Below are 25,939 nucleotides of genomic sequence, written 5' to 3' on the forward strand. Positions count from 1 at the left end.
TGCCACCACATTGTGCATCTAGCTCCACATGGCACGGGCCCTGGGGATACAAACCCAGGCGGAGTTGTCTCCCCTGCCCTCTTTTTTTTTTTTTTTTTTAAATTTAAAATTTTCAAGTTTTTTTGTTCTAGCCCAGGCTGACCTGGAATTCACTATGTAGTCTCAGGATGGCCTCGAACTCACAGTGGTCCTCCTACTTTGGCCTCCCCAAGTGCTGGGATTAAAGGCGTGTGCCACCACGCCTGGCTGAAGGGCATGTTTTCATAGGCCAAGACTGTGCTAGGGAAGTGTGTTGAAAAATTCTTGTGGGCTGCCGGTGGAGCTCAGCAGGCAGAGTGTTCACCTCGTACGCACAAAGCCCTGGCTTTGATTCCCAGCACTGCGTAAACCAGGTGGTACATGCCCCTAATCCTAGTACCACTATAATCCAGGTGGAGGCAGGAGGATCAGGGGCTCTAAACTGGCCTGGGTTATGCAAAAGACTTGTCTTGAAAACAAGAAGAAAATGCCTGTTGAGTAGGGTTCTCCCAGGCTTCAGGTTTTGTTCTGGTGTATGAGCCCACAACATGGTATCTGTTGTTTCAGGCAAAGCATCTCATTCATCATGAGACCTGGGACGAATCATGAGTCTATGAGACCTGCAATGAGCACTGAAGGTCATCTTTGTTTCCAGGGGAGAAGTTAAAGTAACGTATAGAAAGACCGGGGGAGGGGGTTCTCCCCAAACTTTCAAGACTCTCCCAAGGACTTGGACAGTATTTACAAGCTCTCTTCGGCATGGCAAGCATGTTTGATGACTGAGGGTAGCTTCAGGACAATGCCGCGGAGCCTGTGCTGCGGGGGCTGATGGGAAACTCCAGCTCAAAGGGGTGTAAAGTGAACTTCCCCTGGCCAGTGAGGCGATGATGGAATCTCACACTGAGTCATAGCTCTTTTTTTCCCCCAATTTTTCTAAAATTTTATTTTGAGAGAGAGAAAGAAAGAGAGAGCACGGTCGCACCAGGGTCTCTAGCCACTGCAAATGAACTCCTGACACATGTGCCACCTTGTGCATCTGGCTTATGAGGATACTGGGGAATCAAACCTGGTTCCTTAAGCTTCTCAGGCAAGTGCCTTAACCACTAAGCCATCTCTCCAACCCAAGACCTAGCTCTTTCCACAGCTGCTATTCTGCCTCCCAATAAGGAAAACAACACTTGGTGCACTTTTTTTTTTTTTTTTAGGGGGAAGGGGAGAAGAGGACATTAAAACACAGGAGTTATTCATGACATCACTGTCAAGATCTGGAGATCCACAGGTTGAAGAATCCACTCACAGGCTCTGCAAAGGCATTGTCCCAGAGGACAGTGGCGGTCGCGTTGTTGTCCTGGCTGCCATGAACGATCACCACCACTGGGAGCGACAGGGTCTGAAAGAGACAAAAGGGCTGAGTGCCTGCCGCCTCAAGCTCCTCCCCTTCATCCTTTTCCCTGATGATCACATGGGTTTTGTTCACGTTTCAGCAAATGACACTCTCAGATACAGAATGTGAATGGTTCCGGGAGGAATACGCTATTCCACACTGCACAATCTTAGAAGATTCAGACGTTCAATCAGCCAATTCTCTTTCTGAGAAAAGCTCTCATTTTGTATCCTAGGCTGACTTTGACATCACTATGTAGCCCAGACTAGCCTTGAACCCTTGATCCTCCTGCCTCAGCCTACTAAGTGCTGAGATTACAAGCGTGTGCCATAATACCCAGCTGGATTTTTAAATTTTTAAAAAAACATATTTATTTACTTATTTGAGAGAGAGAGAGAATGGGCATGCCAAGGCCTCTAGCCACTGCAAATGAACTCCAGACACATGTACCAGCTTGTGCATCTGACTTACAGGGGTACTGGGGAATTGAACCTGGGTCCTTAGGATTCGCAGACAAGTACCTACGTGCTAAACCATCTCTCAAGCTTGGATTTTAGATATTTTAAAGGTGATGTTGCTAGGACAGTCTCAGGGATGGAGCAAGTTTCTCAAAGGGACATGGCTAACAAGAGGGAGCAGAGAAAAAGAGTAAGGAGATCTTTTTAGAAAAGGTGACCAGGAAGAAATGTTTGAAGCATTCCGCAGCCAGGTGAGGGAGAACGTGCCTGTAATCCCAGCACCAGGGAGGCTGGGGCCAGAGGACTTCAAGTTTCAGGTTAACCTGGAGAGCTCTAGACCAGCTCATGCTACACAGCGAGAGCCTGTCAACAGCTAACCAAACACAGAGCCAAGGATACACACAAAATCCTACCACAAAGCCTAACTATCATCTCTTGTTTTGCTTTGTTTTGTTTTTTGAGGTAGGGTCTCGCTCTAGCTCAGGCTGACCTGGAATTCACTATGTAGTCTCAGCGTGGCCTCGAACTCTCGGCAACCCTCCTACCTCTGCCTCTGGAGTGCTGGGATTAAAGGTGTGCGCCACCACGCCCGGCTACTAACTATAATCTTTTTCTCAGGTTCACACTGCGTACGGTTTCCTATGTTTCATCTTTATCCATCTCTCCAGCTGTTGTAGCTTGCTTGCATCTCAAGAGAATCTAAGAAACCTCTACAGTTCTGAAGATGCGGTTGTCCCGTTTTCTAGTTATTAACAAACCACACATCATGAGATTGCACATACACACACTGCATCTAAGCATGCGGCACATACACTGTGCACATACTGCACACACTAAACATATAACGCACACAAACATGCAGCAGAAGGACTTCAGCAACACGCACACGCACACACACACAAAAGGACCTTACCTTGACTTGAAAGACCAGCTCATTTCCACCAACGCTGAACTGCGAGTCAAACAGGATGGTGAATTTTTCTTCCGTCACGGATTCTGCGCCACGGCGGTCAGACCTCTTAATCCGTTTCAGGGACTGCAAAGGAGAATCATGAGACGGTGAAACCTCGAGGTCCTGCGTGGGTGGGGGGGAGGTTGTTCACTCTGTCTCTTCTCCCGTCCTCACCATGTTTCTGAAGTGGGCGCTGAGGGTGCCCGTAGCCTGGTGATACTCCATGACGCAGCAGTTGTTCAGGATCTCCCCACTGTAATCGCTGCAAAGCACAGAGACCATCTGTGCGCCCAGCACACAAGAAGGACATACTTGGGGCGAGGGGAAATAAAGAGGGTTGCTAGTAACACCTGCCATATAGAGGAAATGTTAGTGAAGTAAAGCGTGGAGGTGATGTCCTTGAACACATCCCCACCAAATGAAATGACAGTATCTTCGTTAGAGAACAGCCACATTCATTCTCCAGAGGAGGCCAGAGGGAGAGGAGGGATCTGACAGAGAGACAGAGGCACGATCTCCCATCTCGGGGACCAGGACGGGACCAAGGAGGGGGGCCGGGCGGGCGGGCGCACTCACTTGCGGGTGTTCTCGTTCTTGAGCAGGGACTTGGCCTGCTGCTCACTGATGATGGTGGCCTTCACCTGCGGGGGGTTCATGTGCACGTTCAGCTTCCCGCCCACCAGCAGGCGCACGGTGGCAGCGAACTTGGTCTGCGTCTTCAGGACCTGAGGGGGCTGCTTCTCGATGATGAATGTGCTGTGGGGGACACGAGTGACCAGACAGGTGACTGTGCGGCTGGCACGGGAAAGGGCAGCGGGTCACACTGGGGGGAGACCTTCCCATGGGGAAGACCTAGTGGGGGTGAAAAGGCCCCAGGCTGTGTTCCTGGGGAGGCCGGGCAGGAGACACTGGGCAGAGGAGCCCCTTTAAGAGCCAGAGCAACTGCAGCTTCAGAGGGCCTGGGCGGGGACAGAGAGGCAGAACGAGGGCCAAACTCGGGGTCTGCACAGCACCTGGGCCTCGACAGACCTGCACCCAGGGCCACCTGCCCCACTGAGCACGGCCAGGAGCAGCGCTTACCTGGTGACCAGGGCGGAGATGATGTCCGTGATGGTGGCATTGACCTCGGCCAGCATCTCCTGCACGGGGCCGGGGATGGGCAGCTGCTGGCACAGGTGCTCAGCCCGGCGGATCTGCTGCCGGTTCTGCCAGATGATCTCGGCCAACTTCTCACACCTGCAGGCAACCCAGGGCCCTTAGGGGACAGCAGCTTCTGTGCCAGCCCAGGCAGGAGGGCCCACAGTGCCGTCCGCCCGCTCCCCTGGGCAAGGCCGCTCAGGAAGGTGCTGGCACTCCCCGCCCCACCCGTCCAGTTACAGAGTGGGGCTCCCGCCTTCCACAAACACAGGACACGGCGCAGCCTTGGTTTGGAACCACCCAGCCAAGGGGTCACCGCACACCTAAATCCTGACCCATTCATTCCCTAGGACACCACTGCCTCCCTGGGGAGAGTGGCGCGGGACGGAGGGCCCAAGTCCTCTCAGGAATGGGACAGTGGATCACAGGACCCTTCCGCCCAGACCAATGCAGGGAGGAAAGAGGAAGGGGCACTGCCACCCAAGGCCCTGCCCGCCCTGTTACCAGGACTGCAGCACATCCAGGCTGCCCTCAGGGGGTCCCCCATTCCCGGCCAGCTGCTGCCGCCTCTTCCACTGGATCAGCTCGTCGTCCAGGATGATGGTCTGTTGCTTGCGCAGCAGCTGCAGCGTCTTCTGGTGCTTCTTGGCCAGCTCCTGCGGGCACACGGCGCGCCGCGCTCCAGACAGCAGCCCTGCAGGGCGCCTAGGCCCCCGGGCCCCGCCCTGTCCCTCCTGCGCTGCCTCCCGGGGAAGAGAGGGCGCCTGCGCCCATCCTGGCTCTGGCCCTCCGCCTGGGGCCTGTCTCGGTGGCCAGCTCCCTCCTGGGAGCAGAGGGACCCAGGGCCACTCACCACGCGGTACTGCTGCAGGGTCTGGGCCTCGCGCTGCAGCCAGGCCTCCAGGGACACCTGCTTCTGCTGCAGGGCCGTCTCCCGGCTCAGGCGCTCTTGGGGGTTCAGCTGGGCCAGCTGGGCAAACTGAGCTGGAGGAGGGGACAGGACACCCACCACCATCATCTCCTGTGTCCTGCAGGAAGTCCAGAGGACCTGCACTCACCTGCTGGGGGGTGAGACCCTCAAGGTCTGGCGCCCTGTCAATGGCAAGTAGGGCTCCTATGGGCCATGGGGGCCCAAAGATGAAGAGACTCCCTCGGAGGCAGCCTTTGGGCTCTGCTCACCTGCCATTGCCTTCCCTGGGCAGTGTGAGGGCAGCTGAGGAGACCGTGCCCAGCTGCCCCCGCTCACTCCATACCACACAGCCAAGCCTCGCCTCAGGGCCTCAGGCTTGGAGATGGGCTGTGGAGACAAGCGACCCCACCATTCACTAGCTCAGGGAGGTTGGGACAATGGCTTTCTTTCCTGCGCCTCCGCTCCCTGATCCAGTCAGGGAGAACCCTGACAGCAGTTCAGCGGGCTACTGTGGAGATTAAATGAACCACGATGCAGAAAATGCCTGGCGCATTTCAGCTCTATGTAGATTCATCCTTGTCGGCTGACAGTTGAAAGGACAGGACCGAGACAAGCGCTACTCAGTCCCTGACCTGGGGAGCCTCGTCTGAAGGCCGCTGTGCCTGGGGCCTTGTCTCATTGTCTGAGCTCAGTGGTGTCACCGCAGAGGACCCTGGCTGGGGCTGTAAGATGCCCAGGACTCCCGGCCAGCATGGGTCACCATGAGCTCAGCTGGGCACTCAGCCAAGAAGGGACAGAGAGATGGACAGATGGGCAAGGACAGAAGAAGGAGCATGTCCAGAACCTCCTGGTGGCACCATCTAGCGAGCTGCCCTTAGGGGAGGGAAGCTGGATGGGCCAGCGTCTTCCCACTAGCCTTCGGGAATCCACGAATGGCAGAAACATAGCTGAGTGAGTCTTTTTTTAAAATTTTTTTTTGTTTTTTATTTATTTATTTGAGAGCGACAGACAGAGAGAGAAACAGGCCTATAGATAGATAGAGAATGGGCACGCCACGGCCTGTAGCCACTGCAAAGGACCTCCAGACACGTGCGCCCCTTGTGCATCTGGCTAACTTGGGTCCTGGGGAATCGAGCTTTGAACTGGGGTCCTTAGGCTTGACAGGCAAGCGCTTAACCGCTAAGCCATCTCTCCAGCCCGAGTGAGTCTTTTATTTCTGTTCTCACGGTCAGCGTAATGACTGACACATTAGGGTGTCCAGTAAATGCTGGCAGGGTGATTCTAGCATGCTCCTCCTATCCGACTCTATTCCAGACTGACCGAGAGAAAGACAGCCCCTTCCTGCGGTGGGAAGAGAGTTCAGCTCTGATTTTCAACATGGCCGAAGAAATCCCGAGACATGGGCAGGATGGCCATGTACGGAGCAGCTGTCCTCAGTGACCCAGCTAATCCATCAGCTACGTCCACAGCTGGCACCATCTGTCCATCCCCCCAACTTGCGACCCTTCCTGGCCCCAGAAGACAGACCCTGAGTGCCAGCACCTTTACTCCTTCTAGTAACCCTTGAGCAGCCCGGCATCCTTATTTGCACAGAGTCAAGAACGGGAGCGCGCAGCCCTGTCTGGTTTGCATTCCAGGTTAGGCTCTGAGCATTGTGTCACACTGACCTTAGCCTTGCCCCAGGGGCATACAGACCGGGACAGACAAAAGCAACGCTCGGTAGCCAGGAAAAGCCCAGAATTAGAACTTAGATACATAGTCCCCCGTCTCATGGAAGCGTCCTGAGCAGAGGAGCGCTGTGCAGTTCGGAACCCAGCCGAGTACCTTTGATGGTAGCTCCTTCGCAATCCTGCTGGCCCATAGGAGGGCAGTGGTGACCCCAACACCTGAGCCCAGACTTCCCAGCGGGGACCCATTTAGGTCTTTCCTAGCTGTTTACATATTTATTTACTCTGGGAAGGAGGCCAGGTAGACCCAAGACGACTGCTTGTTCCAATGGAGAAGTCGGGTCTTCTCTTCCAAAAACAGATCAATGTTCTGTATTTGGTTTGGTTTTGTTGTGCCAGAGATGGCATCCAGGTCTCTGGGCACGCCAGGTGAGCACTGGGCCCCTGAGCAACATGCACAGCTCTGCAAGGGTGAGCAGGATGCATGATACAGAATGGACACCGCAAACGTGGTGGCTGCCAAATCCCAAGTGGAATCCAAACCTGGAGGCACACACAGACATGGGCGACAGAAACCCAGGTCCAGGATCACAAAACCCGGCAGGAGCTAAGGACTCAGGGAGAAGTCAGAGCTGACATTTTCCGTTCCCACCACAGGAAGGGGCTGCTTTTTTTTTTTTTTTTTTTTTCTGGGTCAGCGTAGGACAGAGTCCGATGGGGAAAGACGAGCAGGAATTATCCTGCTAGCATTTACTCAGCACCCCAATATGCCTGAGGCTATTATGCTGGCTTTGGGGTACAGAAATAGAAGCCCCAGTTCTTTCCTAGAGATTACAATCTTAGAAACTTGGGAGTCAATAAAGAACGTCAACACAGTCACGTGGTGAAGCCTCTACACACTTTTAGAGGAGAGGCCGTGTGCACGGGAGGGGTGGGAACGGGCAAAGCTCCTCTGAGGTTCTGAGCCAGGTGGGCAGGCAGCGAAAGGAACCCGCCAGCTCCTTAGAGGGTCAAAAGGCGGTGCCAGTGAGGCTCCACAACTTCAGGAGGGATTAAATTTTTTTTTTTTTTTGCTTTTCAAGGTAGGGTCTTACTCTGGCCCAGGCTAATCTGGAATTCACTATGTAGTCTCAGGGTGGCCTTGAACTCATTGTGATCCTCCTACCTCTGCCTCCTAAGTGCTGGGATTAAAGGTGTGCACCACCACGCCCAGCCCACTTTTAAAATTAAAAAAGGAAAAATTTATTTATTTATTCAAAAGGGAGAGGAGGAGGGAGAAGGAAGCAGAGAGACACAAAGAATAGGAACACCAGGGCCTCCATCCACTACAAACAAACTCCAGATGCATGCACCACCTTGTGCATCTGGCTTATGTGGGTCCTGGGGAATCAAACCAGGGTCCTTAGGCTTCGCAGGCAAATGCCTTAACAGCTAAGCCATCTCTCCAGCCCTGAGTTTCTTTCTGACAGGGGAAATGTCTTCATGGCCGCCCCACTCCCTGGGAGTGTAGGAAACCTAATGAAGACCCCAAGCTCTCAGCAGGCTGGTGCCCCACACCCTCCCTCCCGGTGCCCCATCCTCCCAGTCCTTCCTCACTGCGATGTTCCTGAACCACTCAAGCAAGGGTGAGACTCAGAATGGAACCTGGGTTCTCTGCCAAGGACCCACTACTTGTCCCCCCAGCCCCGCCAGGCCCCACGGCGCGACCTCACCTTGGATGCGCAGGCTCTCCTGATACTGGATGATGAAGTACTCCTGGGTCTGCTGCAGCTTCTTCAGCTCGTTCTCCGTGTCCTGCGTGACCAGGCGCAGCTCCTCGAATGTCTGGTTGATCTGAACGTGCTTCTGGGACATGGCGTCAGCAAGACTTCCGGCCGGAGAGTTGCCCTGTGGACAGATGGGGGAGCAGGGCAGTGGGGATGGGGGGAAGCCTTCCTTAACCCTAAAGAAGCCAACGTCAGGTCTGACTTTGGGGTAAGACCTCCCGCCAAAAAGTTAGATTTCAGGTCAGAGGGAATCAAATTCAGAGGTGAGATGGAAGGGGGACTGGAAATGTGGGGAACAGGTGACCTGACAGAATAAGGCACCTTCCTTCTTTTTTTTTTTTTTTTTTACATTATTTATTTGTTTGAGTGGGGAGACATAGAGAGTGTTCCAGACGCATGCACCACCTTGTGCATCTGGCCTATGTGGGTCTTGGGGAATCAAACCCGGTTGGTGACTTTCATAGGCAAGCGCCTTAACTGCTAAGCCATCTCTCCAGCCCAAGGCACCTTCCTTCTGAGTGGAAACTACCTCAGATCTGGCCACCCAGTTCCTTGTGGGCAGACTGCGACTCAACATGCTCCACTTGTCACCTGGGTCTTTCTACTCACGACATGACCTTCGCTCTACAAGTATTTGCTGACCCAATGCCAGGGACTGCATAAGTTGGAGACATTTTGGGAACATACTGTGGCCTCACTCAAGACCATCTGTGATGGAGGAACTTGCTGATACCATGGAAGGCAGCTTGAATCCCCTCGAATGGAGCTTTGGGGGAGTCACACACAAGGCCTCTGTGGCTCTAACTCTTCCACTGACCGGGGATGCACCACTCCTTCAGCAGCAGACCCAGAGGGCAGGAAGACACCTGGGTTTTGGTTGTAATCTCGTCGAGGTAATAAATCCACGAGGATCAGCTCTCTAAAGAGATGCCAGTAAGTATGCCCTGGGTCTGGCTGACAAGGCAGGGTCCAGAGAAGGTGGGTAAGGAGACGTTCCCAGCCGCTCTCCCCGTGCCTAGGGACACTCACGTTGTTGGCTTCCCGGACCAGCCTCTGTTCATTGTACAGAATGTGCCGGATGCAGCGGACCAGCTCCATGGGGCAGCGGTCATAGGTGTTCTGAAAGAAGGCGACAGCAGGTGTCACTGTGTTGCATTCTATGCCGCGGGTGTAACCCTGCCCCAGGACAGGGTGTGCTCATGATGGAGGGAAGAAGAAGATGATGATGATGACGACATCATGGGCTGTGCTGCTCCTCCAATACCAATGGGGATGAGAAGGTACATTGTGAAAAACCCAATTACAGTTGAAAGGAAAGGTTATTTTATTTCTTGAATCTTAATGTGCCTAAAGTACTACAGTGACATTCTTTTTTTTTTTTTTTTTTAATTTTTTTTTTAATTTATTTATTTGAGAGCGACAGACACAGAGAGAAAGACAGATAGAGAGAGAGAGAGAGAATGGGCGCGCCAGGGCTTCCAGCCTCTGCAAACGAACTCCAGACGCATGCGCCCCCTTGTGCATCTGGCTAACGTGGGACCTGGGGAACCGAGCCTCGAACCGGGGTCCTTAGGCTTCACAGGCAAGCTCTTAACCGCTAAGCCATCTCTCCAGCCCTACAGTGACATTCTTGGAAATGGATACTTTTTTTTTTTTCAACAGACAAAATTTAATATATGCACACAGTTTTATATATAATGCAGCATCACACCATGTAGGGCATTTACGCTTATTTTATACATTCAGATATGTTTGAAACACTTCTTAAGGCTACAAAACAGAACATAGAAAAATAAACAGGAATATATTCAACACTTACAAAAAGTGATATGATAAAGAATATAAAGTACTATTTCCTCTCCACACTTCAAAAGATATGTATAGATATGGATATATACGTTCTTTACAAGTAACATCACAAATGATCACATCTTCACATGCTTAAAAGTATTATTTGAACTCAGTGTAAGGCTAGTATCATTTTTCATACATAAATTTTTCTAGCTCTGTAACAATGCAACGTTTAATCCGTTCAAGTAAATTCAACCCCGAGTTGTTGCTCCCCAGCATTAAGACATGCACCCACCCCTCAAAGGATTTCTAAAACTTGTACTTCGGGGAAACAGGAATTTTTTCAAGTCCCAATTCGTGGGAGTAAATGGCTGACACTAATAGTAAAACCTTAGCTCTTTGAAACGGATGTACTAGAAGTGTGCCACTACTAAGATTTAAAAAAAAGTGTGTGTGTGTGTGTGTGTGTGTGTGTATGTATGTGTGGCATTTAGACATAAAATAGGGAGCACAATGTAGTAAACAACTTTTTTTTTTTTTTAAAGACCACACAAGGGCTGGAAAGATGGCTTAGCAGTTAAGCGCTTGCCTGTGAAGCCTAAGGACCCCGGTTCGAGGCTCGGTTCCCCAGGTCCCACGTTAGCCAGATGCACAAGGGGGCGCACGCGTCTGGAGTTCGTTCGCAGAGGCTGGAAGCCCTGGCGCGCCCATTCTCTCTCTCTCTCTCCCTCTATCTGTCTTTCTCTCTGTGTCTGTCGCTCTCAAATAAATAAATAAATAATTAATTAAAAAAAAAAAAGACCACACAAGTTAAGAAACAGGACACCAAAATTTCTTGCCTGGGCCATCAAAATTATCATTCCCAGTGAAGAAAAAATGGGCATCTTGTGTCTTTGGTGGGAACACCCTAGAAGGACAGAGCATCACTTATTTATCACTCTGATCAGGGGCAGGCATGGCAGCACACACCTATAATCCTAGCACTTGGCAGGCAAGGCACTAGGAGTTGAAGGTCAGTCTTGGTTACACATAAAATTCAAGAGAAGCCTGGGCTACATGAGACCTAGTTTCTAAAAAGGATCCTGGGCTGGAGAGATGGTTTAGCAGTTAAGGCGTTTGCCTGCAAAGTCTAAGGAAACAGGTTTGATTACCCAGAAACCACGTAAGCCAGATGCACAAGGTGGTGCATGTGTCTGGAGTTTGTTTGCAGTGACTAGAGGCCCTGGTGTGTCCATTCTCTCTCTCTCCCTCTCTCTCTGCTTGCAATAAATAATTTAAAATGTTTAAAAAAAAATAAAGAGGGGCTGGAGAGATGGCTTAGCGGTTAGGGCATCTGTCTCAAAGCCAAAGGACCCCGGATCGATTCTCCAGGATCCATGTAAACCAGCTGTACAAGGGGGCGCATGCATCTGGAGTTTGTTTGTAGTGGTTGAAGGCCCTGGCGTGCCCATTCTCTCTCTCTTTCTCTCTGTGCCTCTTTCTTTTTCTCAAATAAATAGGTAAATAAAATATTTAAAAAAATGAAAAGAATCCTGATCTGGGACAGGCAATGTGAATCTAATTATAAGCTATCATTAGACAAGCCCAAAATGAGAAACACTTTAAAAGGTAAAAAGTTCATTGAACATGGTAGCACACACGTGTGGCCCCACCTACTCAGGAGATTGAGGAAGGAGACCACTTGAGCCCAGGAATTTGAGATCAGACTGGGCAACACAGTGAGACCCCCATCACAAGTAAAGGGATGAGTGTTCATTTTAAAATGTCACTGTGGGGGCTGGAGAGATAGCTCAGCAGTTAGAGGTGCTTGCTTGCAAAAGCCTGACAGCCTGGTTTCAATTCCCCAGCACCCATGTAAAGCCAAATGCACAAAGTGGTACATGCATCTGGAGTTCATTTGCAACGGCACAAGGCCCTGGCATGCCTATTCTCATTCTCTCTTTCTCTCTCTCTCTCTCCTTGCAAATAATTGAATAAAATATTTAAAAAAAAATAATCTAAAATTTCAATGTTAAAGACACTGTAAGAAATTGCAAAATGGGCTGAGGCCAGGAGGATTGCTTCAAAAAGTCAAGACCAGCTTGGGATACAGAGTGGATTCCAAGTTACCCTGGGCTACAGTATACCACTTTGTTTCAAATAAACCAAATAAAATAGTAAAAAGCAATGGCAGGTAAGTACACTATGTGATCTTGGAATAGATCCTGGACTCCATGGGAAAATGCCCTAAAGGGCATTTGTGAATCAGCTGACGAAATGGAAGCAGAGACAGAATATTAAATAAAAGTAGGTATCAGCCGGGTGTGGCAGCACATGCCTTTAATTCCAGTATTGGGGAGGCAGAAGTAGGAGGATCGCCATGAGTTTGAGGCCACCCTAAGACTACAGAAAAAAAAAAAAAGGTGATATCAATGTTAAACACATTGAAGTTAATCTCTATTACAACCATGTAAGAGAAAATTTATATTCTTAGAAAATCACACAGGATAAAGGGATATAATAGATACAACTTACATTTGTTACAAAACAATATTTGGGGAGAGAGAGAGAAGGAGAGAAAGAGTGAGAGAGAATATGATAAAGCAAATGTTAGCAACAGGTGAATTTGAGCATATGTAGAGGTTCTCTGAATCACTGCAACTTTCTATAAGTTAAGAAACGGGGGAAAGGGCTGGAGAGATGGCTTAGCGGTTAACGCATTTGCCGGTGAAGCCAAAGGACCTAGGTTCGATTCCTCAGGACCCACGTAAGCCAGATGCACAAGGGGCACATATGTCTGGAGTTTGTTTGCAGCAGCTAGAGACCCTTGTGTGCCAATTGTCTCTCTCTCCTCTCTCTCTCTCTCTCTCTCTTTCTGCTTGCAAATAAATCAATAAAAATTTTTAAAAAGGAAAAAAAGGCAAAGGGGGGAAGTCACGGCTGGGTGTGTGTGGTGTAATCCTTCTAGCACTTGAGAGGCTGAGACAGGAAGACTGTTGAGTTTGAGACTGTTCTGGGATATGTGGTGAGATCCTGTCTCAAACAAACAAAAAAAAGCCAGGACCACAATACGGAACAATAAGCAGAGCCTGAGGCATGGAACACAGGGTTCCGAGATGCCGGACAGAACAGAACAAATAACTTCTATAGGAGTCTTAAACGTAGGACAAAACCCTCTGGGGATGAGGATTAAGTGTGGCCCGCATTTGGGGCGATCTCACCCACCTGGAGCTGCGTGGCGTAGTGCCCCAGCTTGATCTTCAGCAGAAAGCCGTCTTCCCCCACCTGGTGCTCCGCCTTCTTCTGCAGCTCCTGCACCAGGCCCTCCAGGAGCTGAGTGGCCTTAATGTTCTCCTGTGGATTATCAAGATCTATTGAGTCCCTAGGGGAAAAAAATTACACAATCTGTATACATACGTGCACATGAGCCTGTACACACGCAGCCTCTACACAGTGCATTCTGCCTTGTTCCTTCCTAGTTATTTTATTTTTGGGGGAGAGAGAGAGAATGAATGGGTGCGCCAGAGCCTTTTGGCCACTGTGAATGAATGCAGGTGTGACATTGCACGCTTGCGTCACAATTAGAACAAGCATTCTTAGACTTTGCAAGGCAAACGCCTTAACTGCTACGCCATCTCTCCAGCCCTGTTTCCAGTTTTGAGAAAGGGCCTCACTGCACAGCCCAGGCTGGTCTGGAACATGCAATAATCCCCCTGCTTCAGCCTCCCAAGTGTTCGGATTATAGATATGAAACACTGTGCTGGCCTGGCACATGATTTCTTTCTCTTTCTTCTTTGTTTTTTCTTATTTGAAATAGGGTCTCACTCTATAGCCCAGGCTGACCTAGAACTCACAGCAATCCTCCTACCTCAGACCCTTGAGTGATGGGATTAAAGGTGTGCACCACTATGCCTGGCATGATTTAATACTCATTATATTAAGTGGATATTGTATTAAGAAACATCCCAGAAGTAGGAGTATCGCTGTGAGTTTGAGGCCAGCCTGGAACAGAAGGTGTAAATTCCAGGTCAGCCAGGGCAAGAGTGAAACCCTACCTTGAAAAAAAAACAACAACAGAAGAAAAGCAGAAACATCCCATTATAATCTGACTAAATGTCTACATTGCTTTATTCTAATTTATCTAGCAGGCGTGTAGAGTATATTCTCATTTCTTCCTTTTCTGTTTTTGTTTGTTGGTTGGTTTTTTGGTTTTTCAAGATAGGGTCTCACGCTAGCTCAAGTGGACCTGGAATTCACTATGTAGTCTCAGGGTGGCCTCAAACACAGTGATCCTCCTACCTCTGCTTCCTGAGTGTTGGGATTAAAGGTGTGCACCACCACACCTGGCTCCTTTTCTCTTTTGTTTTTTATTTTTAAATGTTTATTTACTTTATTTATGTGAGAGAAAGAGGGGAGAGAGAGAGAGAGAACGGGCACACCAGGGGCTTCAGCCACTGTAAACGAACTCCAGATGCATGTGTCACCTTGTGCATCTAGCTTATGTAGGTCCTGGGGAATCGAACCTGGGTCCTTTGGCTTCACAGGCAAATGCCTTACCCACTAAGCAATCTCCTCAGCTCCCTTATATTTTTTTTCAGATAACATACTCCCTTTCTCTTCCTGCTAATGCTATCTGTTCCTAGAAATGAAGAGGAAAGGACATACTTTATGTACTCTGAAGGAAATAAGGATCATGACAATTTCTATTTGTATTCACTTCTCCAGGATGGAAAGGAGGCACAGGTCGAGACTGTTCTATGCATCTTTTCTAGTCCCAACTAGTTCCATGTCCTTGTGGCTAACTTCAGATGGAGTCCATTGAAGCAACAGTTACTTCTCTTTCTTTCCTTCCCTCCCTCCTTTCTTCCTCCCCCCCTCCTCTTCCTTCTTTTCTTTTCGTTTTTTTTTTTTTTTTTTTTTTTTTTTTGAGGTAGGATTTTGCTGTAGTCTAGGCTGACCTGGAATCCACTCTGTAGTTCCAGGTTGGCCTCAAACTCACGGTGATCCTCCTACCTTTGCCTCTGGAGTGCTGGGATTAAACGCATGAAACACCATGCCTGGCAGTTACTGCTATTTTTTTTTTTTTTTTTTGAGGTAGGGTCTCACTCTACCTCAGGCTAAACTGGAATTAACTGTGTAGTCTTAGGGTGGCCTTGAACTCACGGCCATCCTCCTACCTCTGCTTCCTGAGTGCTGAGATTAAAGGCATGCACCACCATGCCCAGCAGTTACTGCTCTTTCTAACAAGCCCTGGAAAGAAGGCATCAAGGCAGATGATGCCTAATAAGCATTTCCACTCAAGAAACATTTCTTCTTCTTCTTCTTCTTCTTCTTTTTTTTTTTTTTTTTTTGAAGTAAGTCTCACTCTAACTCAGGCTGACCTGGAATTCACTATGTAGTCTCAAGGTAGCCTTGAACTCATAGCAATCCTCTTACTTCTGCCTCCCAAGTGCTGGGATTAAAGGCGTGCGTCACCATGTTCAGCTTCAAGAAACATTTCTGTCATCACTGCTGATGGGGGATGAGGAGCAATGTTAACTGTTCCCGTGAAGAAGAGAAACCTGTCTGTGAAGTTTGTACTCATTCAGAGTCATCTAACTGGTGACAGGGTTTGGATCGCCTTCCTCTCTATTTTCTTTCTCTTTCCTCCCTCCCCTCACAGCTCAGACAACAATTGCTACTGGGTAATACTAAATTACTTAGCGCTCAGAATAAACTAAACAGCTGTCAGAATGAAATAATATCCAATTACTGCTGAACTAGGTCTGGAGCCAGAGGAGATCTACGGGTCTCTAAAAGACTGTCATCTGCAGACCCCTGGAGTGAGCCAACAACTGGTTTCAAAGAGGGGTACACAAGAGCGTCACAGTGCCGAGTGCGGACGTCAGCACAGTCCCCTCAATCTGTGCTTGGAGAAGGCAGTGAAGAAAGCCAATTTAAGAATATATATTATTTATTTGTTTGTTTGTTTGAGCAACAGAGAAAGCACAAGAGAATGGGCATGCTGGGGCCTCCAGCCACTGCAAATGATCTCCAGACCCATGCGCCATCTGGTGCATCTGGCTTACGTGGGTCCTGGAGAATAGAACCTGGGTCCTTAGGCTTTGCAGGCAAACACCTTCACCGCTAAGCCATCCCTCTGGCCCAAAAGACCACTTTCAAACGTGCCTGCTTGCTGTATCACATGATACACATATTAAGCAAAAGCCTGAAGGACTGAGAGGCAACCTGCGCCTCTGCTGAGAACGGAATTAATGTTTCTTATCTGTAGAACCCACCTTGAGAGGACCTGATCTCTGAGAGGAATACACAAAAATTTGGCCCTCCATTTTAGAATTTAAATACTCACTATGTAAAGAGACTTACATAGAGAGTTTTACATAAATGACTGAAGAATTTTCATTACCATCTTTATCTTTTTAAATATACATATATTTGGGGGGGGGACTCTGCTCTAGCCCAGGCTGACCTGGAATTCCCTATGTAGTCTCAGGGTAGCCTTGAACTCATGGCGATTCTCCTACCTCTGCTTCCCGAGTGCTGGGATTAAAGGTGTGCACCACCATACCCAGCCTTTTAAAATATTTTAATTTAATTTAGTTTAATTTAATTGCAAGCGGGGGAGGGAATGGCATGCCAGGGCCTCTACTAGCCACTGCAAAAGAACTCCAGAAACATGTGCCACTTTGTGCATCTGGCTTAACGTGGGCACTGGGCAACTGAATGCAGGTCCTTAGGCTTTACAGGCAAGCACCTTAACCTCTAAGCCATCCCTCCAGCCCCTTTATCTTTTTTAAAAATATTATTTATTTGAGCTCGTGTGTGTGTGTGTGTGTGTGTGTGTGTGTGTGTGTGTGTGCACGCGCGCACACTAGAGTCTCTTCCCAGTATAAATGAATGGCCGCCCGGCTTTCTGAGTCATTTTCCCAGCCCAGCACGAGTCTTTGAACATTCATTCAGTACAAAGACTCCATGGGAAATATACTGAGTCTATCTGTAGAGGTGGTGTGTCACCTTATTGTCTAGGATGGTCTGGAGTTACCGGACTCAAGTGATCCTTCCTGCCTGAGCTTCCTGAGTGGCTGGGATGATAACGTGCCCCCATTGTGCTCAAAGGAGCAAATGTTTTGTTTGGGATGCTGGAGACCAAACCCTGTGCACTCTGGGCAACGGCTCTCCCATTCACCGACATACATCACACCCCCGGCCCCTAAATGAGGTTTGAAGTCCATAGAAACTCCCGACTAATGTTTTTCTTGATCTCCCAAATCATTAAAACAGAACATGAAAGGGGATGGAAAAGCACTAAGCAAGGGACACTTGATGGTCTCACATTTGGTTGTTGTATTTTTCTTTCCTTTTTCTCAATTACATGAAGCTGGGCTGTTTTAATTGCCTAGAAAATTACATTCCTTCGGCACTCTGGTTGCTGAACAGAAATCTGCTGATGAGCAACCGGGCTCATTCCCAGACAACATCACTGCTGGGTAGACGGCCCCCTTCAAACGGCAGCAAAAGGTGGGCTTCTGGGTGATGACCCCGGCCGCCCTGGTGGATGCCTGGCTTAGCTTATGAACGGACATGTGAGGTGACTGACTGACAGAGGGGGACCTCGCCGCCCTGAGCAGAGCAGGGCGCAGCAAGGCACAGCCTGCTGCTGCTGCTGTCTGACAGTGTTGCCAGGCAGGGCTGGTGACAGTCGGTGTGGCTCAGTCATAGGGAGCTTGCCCTGCATGCTCTGGGCTTGACTCCCCAACATGGAGGAGAGAAATAAATCTATGAAGAAAGCCAAGTTTTAAACGCGCATGTCAATTCCAGCACTCAGGAGGCAGAGGTAGGAGGATCATAGTGAGTTTGAGACCAGTCTGGGACTACAGAGTGAATTCCAGGTCAGCACGGGCCAGAATAAGAAGCTATCTGAAACCAACTGCCCTCTAATTGGACTGGAGGCCTGCTCCATGGGAGGGAATACATCCCTGATACTGAAAACTTAAAACAGGGATAGTCATGAGCCCTAGGGGGCTAATGTCTGCTGATGTCTGGGTAAATGCATATACTACGCTTATCAAACTGCCCAGTAAGCACTTCTCTTAATATTCATACCCTTATATTAATGCTACTCTCACTTTGGGTAGAGAATCTTCTCTTTTCAGAGGGCAGTGACCTTGAGATGACTGAGAAGTTTTCATGGTGCTGGAAAGAAGTGACTGGAGTACTGAGTAACATCTCAATCACAACCTTCCAAGGCTCAGGGTCTAATGTGGAAGAGGTGGCAGAAAGAATGTAAGAGCCAAAGGAAGGGTAGGACTCCTTACAATGTGCTCCCCCAGACACAAAATGGCCTGGATATCCATGACCTCATAGTGCCTGACACTGCCTCCACAAGACCATCATAAGAGGAGGAACATCAAAATAAAAGAGAGACTGATTGAGATGGGGAGGAGATATGATGGAGAATGGAATTTCAAAGGGGAAAGAGGGGGACGGAGGGTATTACCATGGGATATTTTCTATAATCATGGAAGATGTTAATAAAAATTGAGAAAAAAAAGAAGCTATCTGGGAAAAACGTAAACAGTAACACCATCACCACCACATGCATGTCCCTTGTCTGTGTTATGCCAGTTCTAAAAGAATTTAAAACAATACCTCCATCCTCCAAGGATGTAATCATTAATTTGGAAAATAAAGAAGTGTAATCATTGTTGGGGCTGGAGAGATGGCTCAGTGGTTAAAGGCACTTGCTTGCAAAGCCTGCCGGCACAGGCCTGAATCCCTAGTGCCCATGTAAGACCAGGTGCACATAGTGGTGCATGAGTCTGGAGTCCATTTGCAGTGGCTCGAGGCCCCAGTGTGCTCATTCTCTCTCTCTCCATGCAAATAAATAAAACATTAAAAAAAATCAAATGCAATCATTGTTAATATTCTGGTATTATTTTGTCACTCTACAAGTAAATTTTAAAACCCTGTGTTTCTATTGTTAATTTATTTTTACAAAATACTTGATTTATAAGATATAAATTTCAGGGCTGGAGAGATGGCTTAGCGGTTAAGGAGCTTGCCAGCAAAGCCAAAGGGCCTAGGTTCAATTCCCCAATACCCATATAAAGGCAGATGCACAAGGTGGCACATGTGTCTGGAGTTCGTTTACAGGGGCTAAATGCCCTGGCATGACCATTCTCTCTCTCTCTCTCTCTCTTTGCCTCCCCCCCCCAGCTCAAATAAATAAATAAATAAATAAAACATTTTTTTAATTAAAAAAAGATAAATTTCAGCTGAGCATGGTGACACATGCTTTGTAATCACAGCACTTGAAAAGTACAGGCAAGGAGATCAATCAGGACTTCACAACCAGCCTTTTGAGACCCTGTTTCAAAAAGCAAAATAGCCGGGTGTGGTGGTGCATGCCTCAGGAGGCAGAGGTAGGTGGATCTCCATGAGTTTGAGGCCACCCTGAGACTACATAGTTACTTCCAGTCAGCCTGGACCAGAGAGAGACCCTACCTCGAAAAACAAAACAACAACAAAAAAGTCAGGTGTGGTGGTGCATGCCTTAAGGGAACACTAGGGAGGCAGAGGTAGGAGAATGGCTGGGAGTCTGAGGCCAGCCTAAGACTACATAATGAATTCCAGGTAAGCCTGGGCTAGAGTGAGATCCTACCTCAAAGCAACAACAACAAAAAATCCCCAAACCAAAAACCAAACCCAAGGATTTGTATTTATTAATTTAAGAAATATAAACTCCTTTACATAACTGTCTTAATTTAATAAATGTCAAATATTTTTACACAGTAGATCATTACAGAGCGCACTTAAATTCTACACAGTCATGCCTTATCTGTCCCACTGCATACTCAATTCTGTGGGGACACGGGCTTTCACTTCTTCAAACAACATTGTTTCCCGACATGCTCAGCACCCTCCCAGGCGTTCTGCCCAGCTCTGTTTCTTGCTGCTCACTAGAAACAATGCACTAATGCTTTAGCTGACGTTTACAGCATTTACTACTCAAGCGAACCATTCCAGTCAGCGGTGATGGCTCATGCCTTGAATCACAGGCTGTGAGGTAAGAGGATCTTCCTGAGTTTGAGGCCAGCCTGGGCTACACAGTGGGTTCCAGGTCAGCCTGGGTTAGACAGCAGACAGCCTGTCTCAAAAAACAAAACAAAACAAAAGGCTAGAGAGATGGCTCTGTGATTAAAAGCACTTGCTAGCCAGCTTGGGTTTGATTCCCCAGTACCCACATAAAGTCACACACACAAAGTGCTGCATGAGTCTGGAGTTCCTTTGCAGTGGTAGGAGGCTCTGGTGAGCCATGCTTTCCCTCTAAATCAATAGATAATATTTAAAGAAACACAAAAGGAACAATTCAATTTTTTTTTGTTTTTGTTTTACAAGGTAGGGTCTTGCTCTAGCCCAGGCTGACCTGGAATTCACCATGTAGTCTCAGGGTGGCCTTGAACTCACAGAAATCCTCCTACCTCTGTCTCGCAAGTGCTGGGACTAAAGGTATGCTCCACCACACCCAGAGCACAATTCAACTTTAAAAATTCCAAGAGTAATTCCATCTCTCTAAATGTAAGATAGGATCCCATGGGTGATATAAAAAATATTTATTTGAGAGAGAGACACACACACACAGAGAATGAGTGCACCAGGGCCTCTAGCCCCTACAAACAAATTCCAGACACATGCACTACCACGTGCACCTGGCTTATGTGGGCACTGGGGAATTGAACATGGGACTTTAGGCTTTGCAAGCAAGGGCCTTAACCACTAAACCATATCTCTCAGCCCTAAAAAAAATTAAAAATACTTTCTTGGGGGTGGGTGTGCTGGGGTTGGAACCTGGGGCCTTCCACATGCTGGGCAGGCATTTTACAACCGAGTGAAACACAGACCAACCTGCACCTTTTCTTTTTTCTTTTTTTTGGTTTTTCGAGGTAGGGTCTCACTCTGGCCCAGACTGACCTGGAATTCACTATGGAGTCTCAGGGTGGCCTTGAACTCATGGCGATCCTCCTACCTCTGCCTCCTGAGTGCTGGGATTAAAGGCATGAGCCACCACGCCCGGCAACCTTTTCATTTTTTTTAAAATTTTTTATTTATTTATTTGAGAGCGACAGACACAGAGAGAAAGACAGATAGAGGGGGAGAGAGAATGGGCACGCCAGGGCTTCCAGCCTCTGCAAACGAACTCCAGACGCATGCGCCCCCTTGTGCATCTGGCTAATGTGGGACCTGGGGAACCGAGCCTCGAACTGGGGTCCTTAGGCTTCACAGGCAAGCGCTTAACCGCTAAGCCATCTCTCCAGCCCAACCTTTTCATTTTTGACGTAAGGCCTTACCATGTAAGCCCAGGCTGGCCTCCAACTCATAATCCTCCTGCCTCAGCTTCCTTCGTACTGGGATCACAGGCTTTATTTATTTTATTTTATTTTTTTGGTTTTTCAAGGTAGGGTCTCACTCTAGCTCAGGCTGACCTGGAATTTTCTATGGAGTCTCAGGGTGGCCTCAAACTCATGGCTGTCCTCCTACCTCTGCCTCCCAAGTGCTGGGATTAAAGGCGTGCGCCACCACGCCCAGCACGCTTCATTTTTTGAGACAGGTTCTCTCTACGTAGTCCAGGCTAGCCTTAAACTCAACAATCCTCATTGGCTGGGCTTATAGGATTATAGGCATGCACCACCGCACCCAGTTTACAAATAATTAAAACTCTCCCATTACAACATTTTTCTAATCAAACTTTAAAATCCTTGTGCTTCACAAAATATGATGAAAAAAAAAAAAACACCACCAAAAAAACTGTTCACTTACCACGCTTGGCTTTCGATCCACTGGGACAAGTAATGGCGCACCTCGATGGGGAAGTGCTGACCGTATAAGGCTTGCATCTGGTGAAGGGCATCTCCTTGGAGCTGCTGAGCTTGTATCCACATAGCCATGGCTCACAATCTGTTAAACAAACCACCTGTGGTTTGAGTGGCTTCTTGTTCTAGTAGCCACCATTCCCCGCCACCCCCCTCCGCGCCCTTCAAACCCACTAGAGTCAACATTCACACAGTTTCAAAGTAAATTCTGCGACTCCCTTTTAATACCGTTGAACTGACTTTGAGCTTGAATGTTTTCAAAATGTCAACACTCGATGTGGCCATGGGAAGGCCCCCCCGTTGGGTCTGTGCGGCACTGATGATGCTCTGAGGTCCAATAAACAAAAGCGCAAAACCAGCCTCATGAAAAGAATGGCCAGGAACTCGGATACCCTGCAGCTGGCCTTTACTTTTGCTCAAAAATGTCCACAACGCCGAGCAGTATTTCAACAGTAGTAATAAATAAGTTGCACAGGGATTTCTAAAAATAACCATTTTAGATCTCGTATTTTGGCGTTAAGAAATATGCTTGCCAGCTTGAAAGAGTCCAGCAAAGGAAAAGGGCATTATCACTAGTCAGCTGGGCAGTAACACTTTCACACAAAGCACAGGCTTATCTGGAAAATTCCCCAGTGTTCACCTTTGGAGTTACTGCTAAGGAATTTATGAAGTCATGTTCTGTTTAGCTATAGCATGTACCAAGTTTTCAGACATAAAAACAATACATTTCAACTAAGAGAAATAAGAATGAGCCATTGCATTTCAATAGCGAGAAGCTGGTAGGTTTGTTTGTACAGGGGGACTGAATTTAGGGTCTTGCACCTGTGAGACACTCAGTGAACTATATCCCCAGTCCTCTTTTTCCTCTCTCTCTCTCTCTCTCTCTCTTTTTCCTTTGCAAGGTAGGGTCTTGCTGTAACACACACTGACCTCGAATTCACTCTGCTGTCTCAGGCTGGCCTCGAACTCACAGCAATCCTCCTAACTCAGTTTCCTGAATGCCTGGATTAAAGGCGTGCACTATCAGGCTCTGCCGTCTTTTTGCTTTTTATTTGGAGACAGGGTCTCACTCAGGTGTCCAGGCTGGGCTTGAATTTGCCAATCCCCTCAGCCTCTGGAGTAGCTGGGATTACAATCCTACACCACCAGTCTCAGCAATAGTGAAAAGTTTTCAAAACCATGCTCTTGTGGTAGCACATGCCTGTAAACTTAGCCCATGAGAGATACAGGCAGAAGGATCGAGAGTTCAAGACCAGAGCTGGGCGTGGTGGTGCCCATCTTTAAATCCAGCACTGGAGAAGCAAAGGTAGGAGGATCGCAGTGAGTCTGAGGCCACCCTGAGACTACACAGTGCATTGCAGGTCAGCCTGAGCTAGAGTGAAACCTTACCTTGAAAAACAAACAAACAAACAAAATAAGAAGAGGAGAAAGAGAGAGAGAGAGAGAGAGAGAGAGGGAGGGATGGAGGGAGGGAGGGAGAAAGGGAGGAAGAAAGAAAATAAACGAGTTCAAGACCAGTTTTGGCTACACAACAAATTTGAGGACAGCCTGGAATACATGAGACGCTGCCCCCTGCCCACCCCCACAAAACAAAACAAACAAACAAACAAACAAAACCCTTAGGAGGCTGAGGTAAGAGGATTGCCATGAGTTTTCAGGTCAGTCTGGGCTAAAGTGAGGCTCTGCCTAACAAAACAAAACAAAAGACAAACAAATCATGCTTTTTATTTCAGAAATGATTTTATAACATTACTATGCCTTTTCAGACTGACCTGAGAATTTTAAATACATTTGGTAGAGATTTTTCTGAGATTAACCGGACTGGGGCAGCAACATTACATAACGAAGGCATTAAAGTCAGATCTTACTGTAACACAGTATGCTGCACAGGGGAACTAGGGACAACACAGGATCATCTTGAATCTCATCCAAAATGGGTTGGCCACTGATTTTCACAATTCTGTAAGAGCTATGCTATAGCCATGGCCCAGTGTACTCACTGCAGTGGGGTTTGCTGACTGCCAGGGATGGCACACGTGTGTCAGGAAACAAAAGTCCCTCCTCTGCTATGTGATGGTGTAACACTGAGCTATTTATAAGACAAGTCAGTCAGCCAACAATGAGGTGTGGGGTGGGCGCCAGTTACCTATTTTAGACTTTTGTGTTGCTACAGAACACTTGAAAGGCGTATGATTTTATTCAGGGCTGGGATCGCTGTAAGATCATCCGAGACGTCAAATTTCAAAGGCTCCAAGTTCACTAGAAGAAAACCGGGACCCAAGAGCTCCCCCGAAGCAAGTTCTCTCTCTAGTCAAACATCTGGAAGACAATTAGATAACAAACATTTTATTTTATTTTGGGTTTTCGAGGTAGGGTCTCACTAGCCCAGGCTGACCTGGAATTCACTCTGTAGTCTCAGGGGGGCCTCGAACTCACAGCGACCCTCCTATCTCTGCCTCCCGAGTGCTGGGATTAAAGGCGTGTGCCACCATGCCTGGCTATATAACAAACATTTTAAAATACAGCTTTTTAAAATATTTAATTTATTCATTAGATGGAGGGGGGAAGTGAATGGGCACGCCAGAGCCTCTAGCCACTGCAAATTCCAAACACATGCGCCACTTTGTGTATCTGGCTTACGTGGGTGCTGGGAATCGAACCTAGATCTTTAGGCTTTGCAGATAAGCACCTTAACCACTAAGCAATCTCTCCAACCCTGTAACAAAACTTTAATCAATTCCTGCAATCATAACAGATGCTAACTCGTGATTTTTGGGGGAAGATAAATGGGGAGGTAAGGTGCTTAGACTTGAAGTGTGAGGAGCACAGTGGAAGATAAGATTCACTAGAACAGGAGATGGGTTCACTAGACCCCACCTGGGCCCACTAGATCGGGATATGGGTTCACTAGACCAGGAAATGGGTTCACTAGACTGGGAGATGGGTTCACTAGACCAGGAAATGGGTTCACTAGACCCCACCTGGGCCCACTAGATCGGGATATGGGTTCACTAGACCAGGAAATGGGTTCACTAGACTGGGAGATGGGTTCACTAGACCAGGAAATGGGTTCACTAGCCCGGGAGATGGGTTCACTAGACTGGGAGATGGGTTCACTAGAATGAATGGGGAAGCCAAGGCCTCTAGCCACTGCAAAAAACTTCAGACGCACCCACCACTTTGTACATCTGGCTTTACATGGGGACTGGGGAACTGAACCCAGGTTGTTAGGCTTTGCAGGCAGGCACCTTAAGCTGCTGAGCCATTTCTCCAGCCCTTGCCTACCTAATCTTGTGGGGTAAAATACAGTCTGATGTTAGAAGGCTTCTAATACATATTGGAATGAATTCTACGTTGAGTTGGGAGCGGAGGTTTAAAATGTACCTAAAAAGATTCAGTTTGGGGCCATGGAGACAGCTCAGTTGGTAAAGCACTTTCCATGCAAAGGGGGACCTGAGTCAGAGCCCCAACACCCAGGCACGAGCAGGCGTGGCAATATGGACCTGTAATCCCAGAACTGATGAGATAGAGACAAGATAGTCCCTTGGGTTTACTGGCCAGCTAGCTTGGCCTAGTAGTGAGAGTTAGATTAACCGAGAGACCCCGTCTCAAAGGACAAGGTGGAGAACGACTGAGGCAGACAGTATTGACTCCTGACACAAGCATGCACATACACACCACACACACCACACACGCACGTGCAAAACTTAGTTTACTGAATTCGTGTTGAGAATTTAAAGCATTTTAAACTTCCAGACTTTAATTTTTGTGTGGTGTGGGGATAAACCCAAGGCCTCGTGCATGCTAGGTGGCAAAAGACATATCCCTAGCACACCTTATTATTATTATTATTATTTTATTTGTTTATTTACTTTGTTTTTTTGAGGCTGGGTCTCACTCTAGCCCAAGCTGACCTGGAATTCACTATGTAGTCTTAGGGTGGCCTTGAACTCACAGCGATCCTCCTACCTCTGCCTCCTGAGTGCTGGGATGAAAGGCATGTGCCA

The 25,939-nt window shown here is 48.1% G+C and overlaps 1 protein-coding gene across 4 annotated transcripts in view; it reads right to left on the reverse strand.

The window, feature by feature from the left end:
- Stat5b (signal transducer and activator of transcription 5B) overlaps positions 1 to 25,939 on the reverse strand; it is a 100,679-nt gene that overhangs the window by 15,788 nt on the left and 58,952 nt on the right. For all 4 annotated transcript variants that reach the window (XM_045158214.1, XM_045158212.1, XM_045158213.1 and 1 more), the window contains 12 exons: positions 24,079 to 24,251; positions 21,880 to 22,017; positions 13,288 to 13,444; positions 9,322 to 9,411; positions 8,239 to 8,413; positions 4,803 to 4,933; positions 4,454 to 4,605; positions 3,893 to 4,048; positions 3,389 to 3,568; positions 2,987 to 3,074; positions 2,774 to 2,896; positions 1,316 to 1,408 (listed from right to left, as the gene is read on the reverse strand). In XM_045158214.1, the coding sequence (XP_045014149.1) occupies positions 1,316 to 1,408; positions 2,774 to 2,896; positions 2,987 to 3,074; positions 3,389 to 3,568; positions 3,893 to 4,048; positions 4,454 to 4,605; positions 4,803 to 4,933; positions 8,239 to 8,413; positions 9,322 to 9,411; positions 13,288 to 13,444; positions 21,880 to 22,007 (1,473 nt within the window). In that variant the 5' untranslated portion in view covers positions 22,008 to 22,017; positions 24,079 to 24,251. The remainder of the gene's footprint in view (positions 1 to 1,315; positions 1,409 to 2,773; positions 2,897 to 2,986; positions 3,075 to 3,388; positions 3,569 to 3,892; positions 4,049 to 4,453; positions 4,606 to 4,802; positions 4,934 to 8,238; positions 8,414 to 9,321; positions 9,412 to 13,287; positions 13,445 to 21,879; positions 22,018 to 24,078; positions 24,252 to 25,939) is intronic.

Source organism: Jaculus jaculus, chromosome 9 (genome assembly GCF_020740685.1).
Source record: "Jaculus jaculus isolate mJacJac1 chromosome 9, mJacJac1.mat.Y.cur, whole genome shotgun sequence".
Lineage (NCBI taxonomy): Eukaryota > Metazoa > Chordata > Mammalia > Rodentia > Dipodidae > Jaculus > Jaculus jaculus.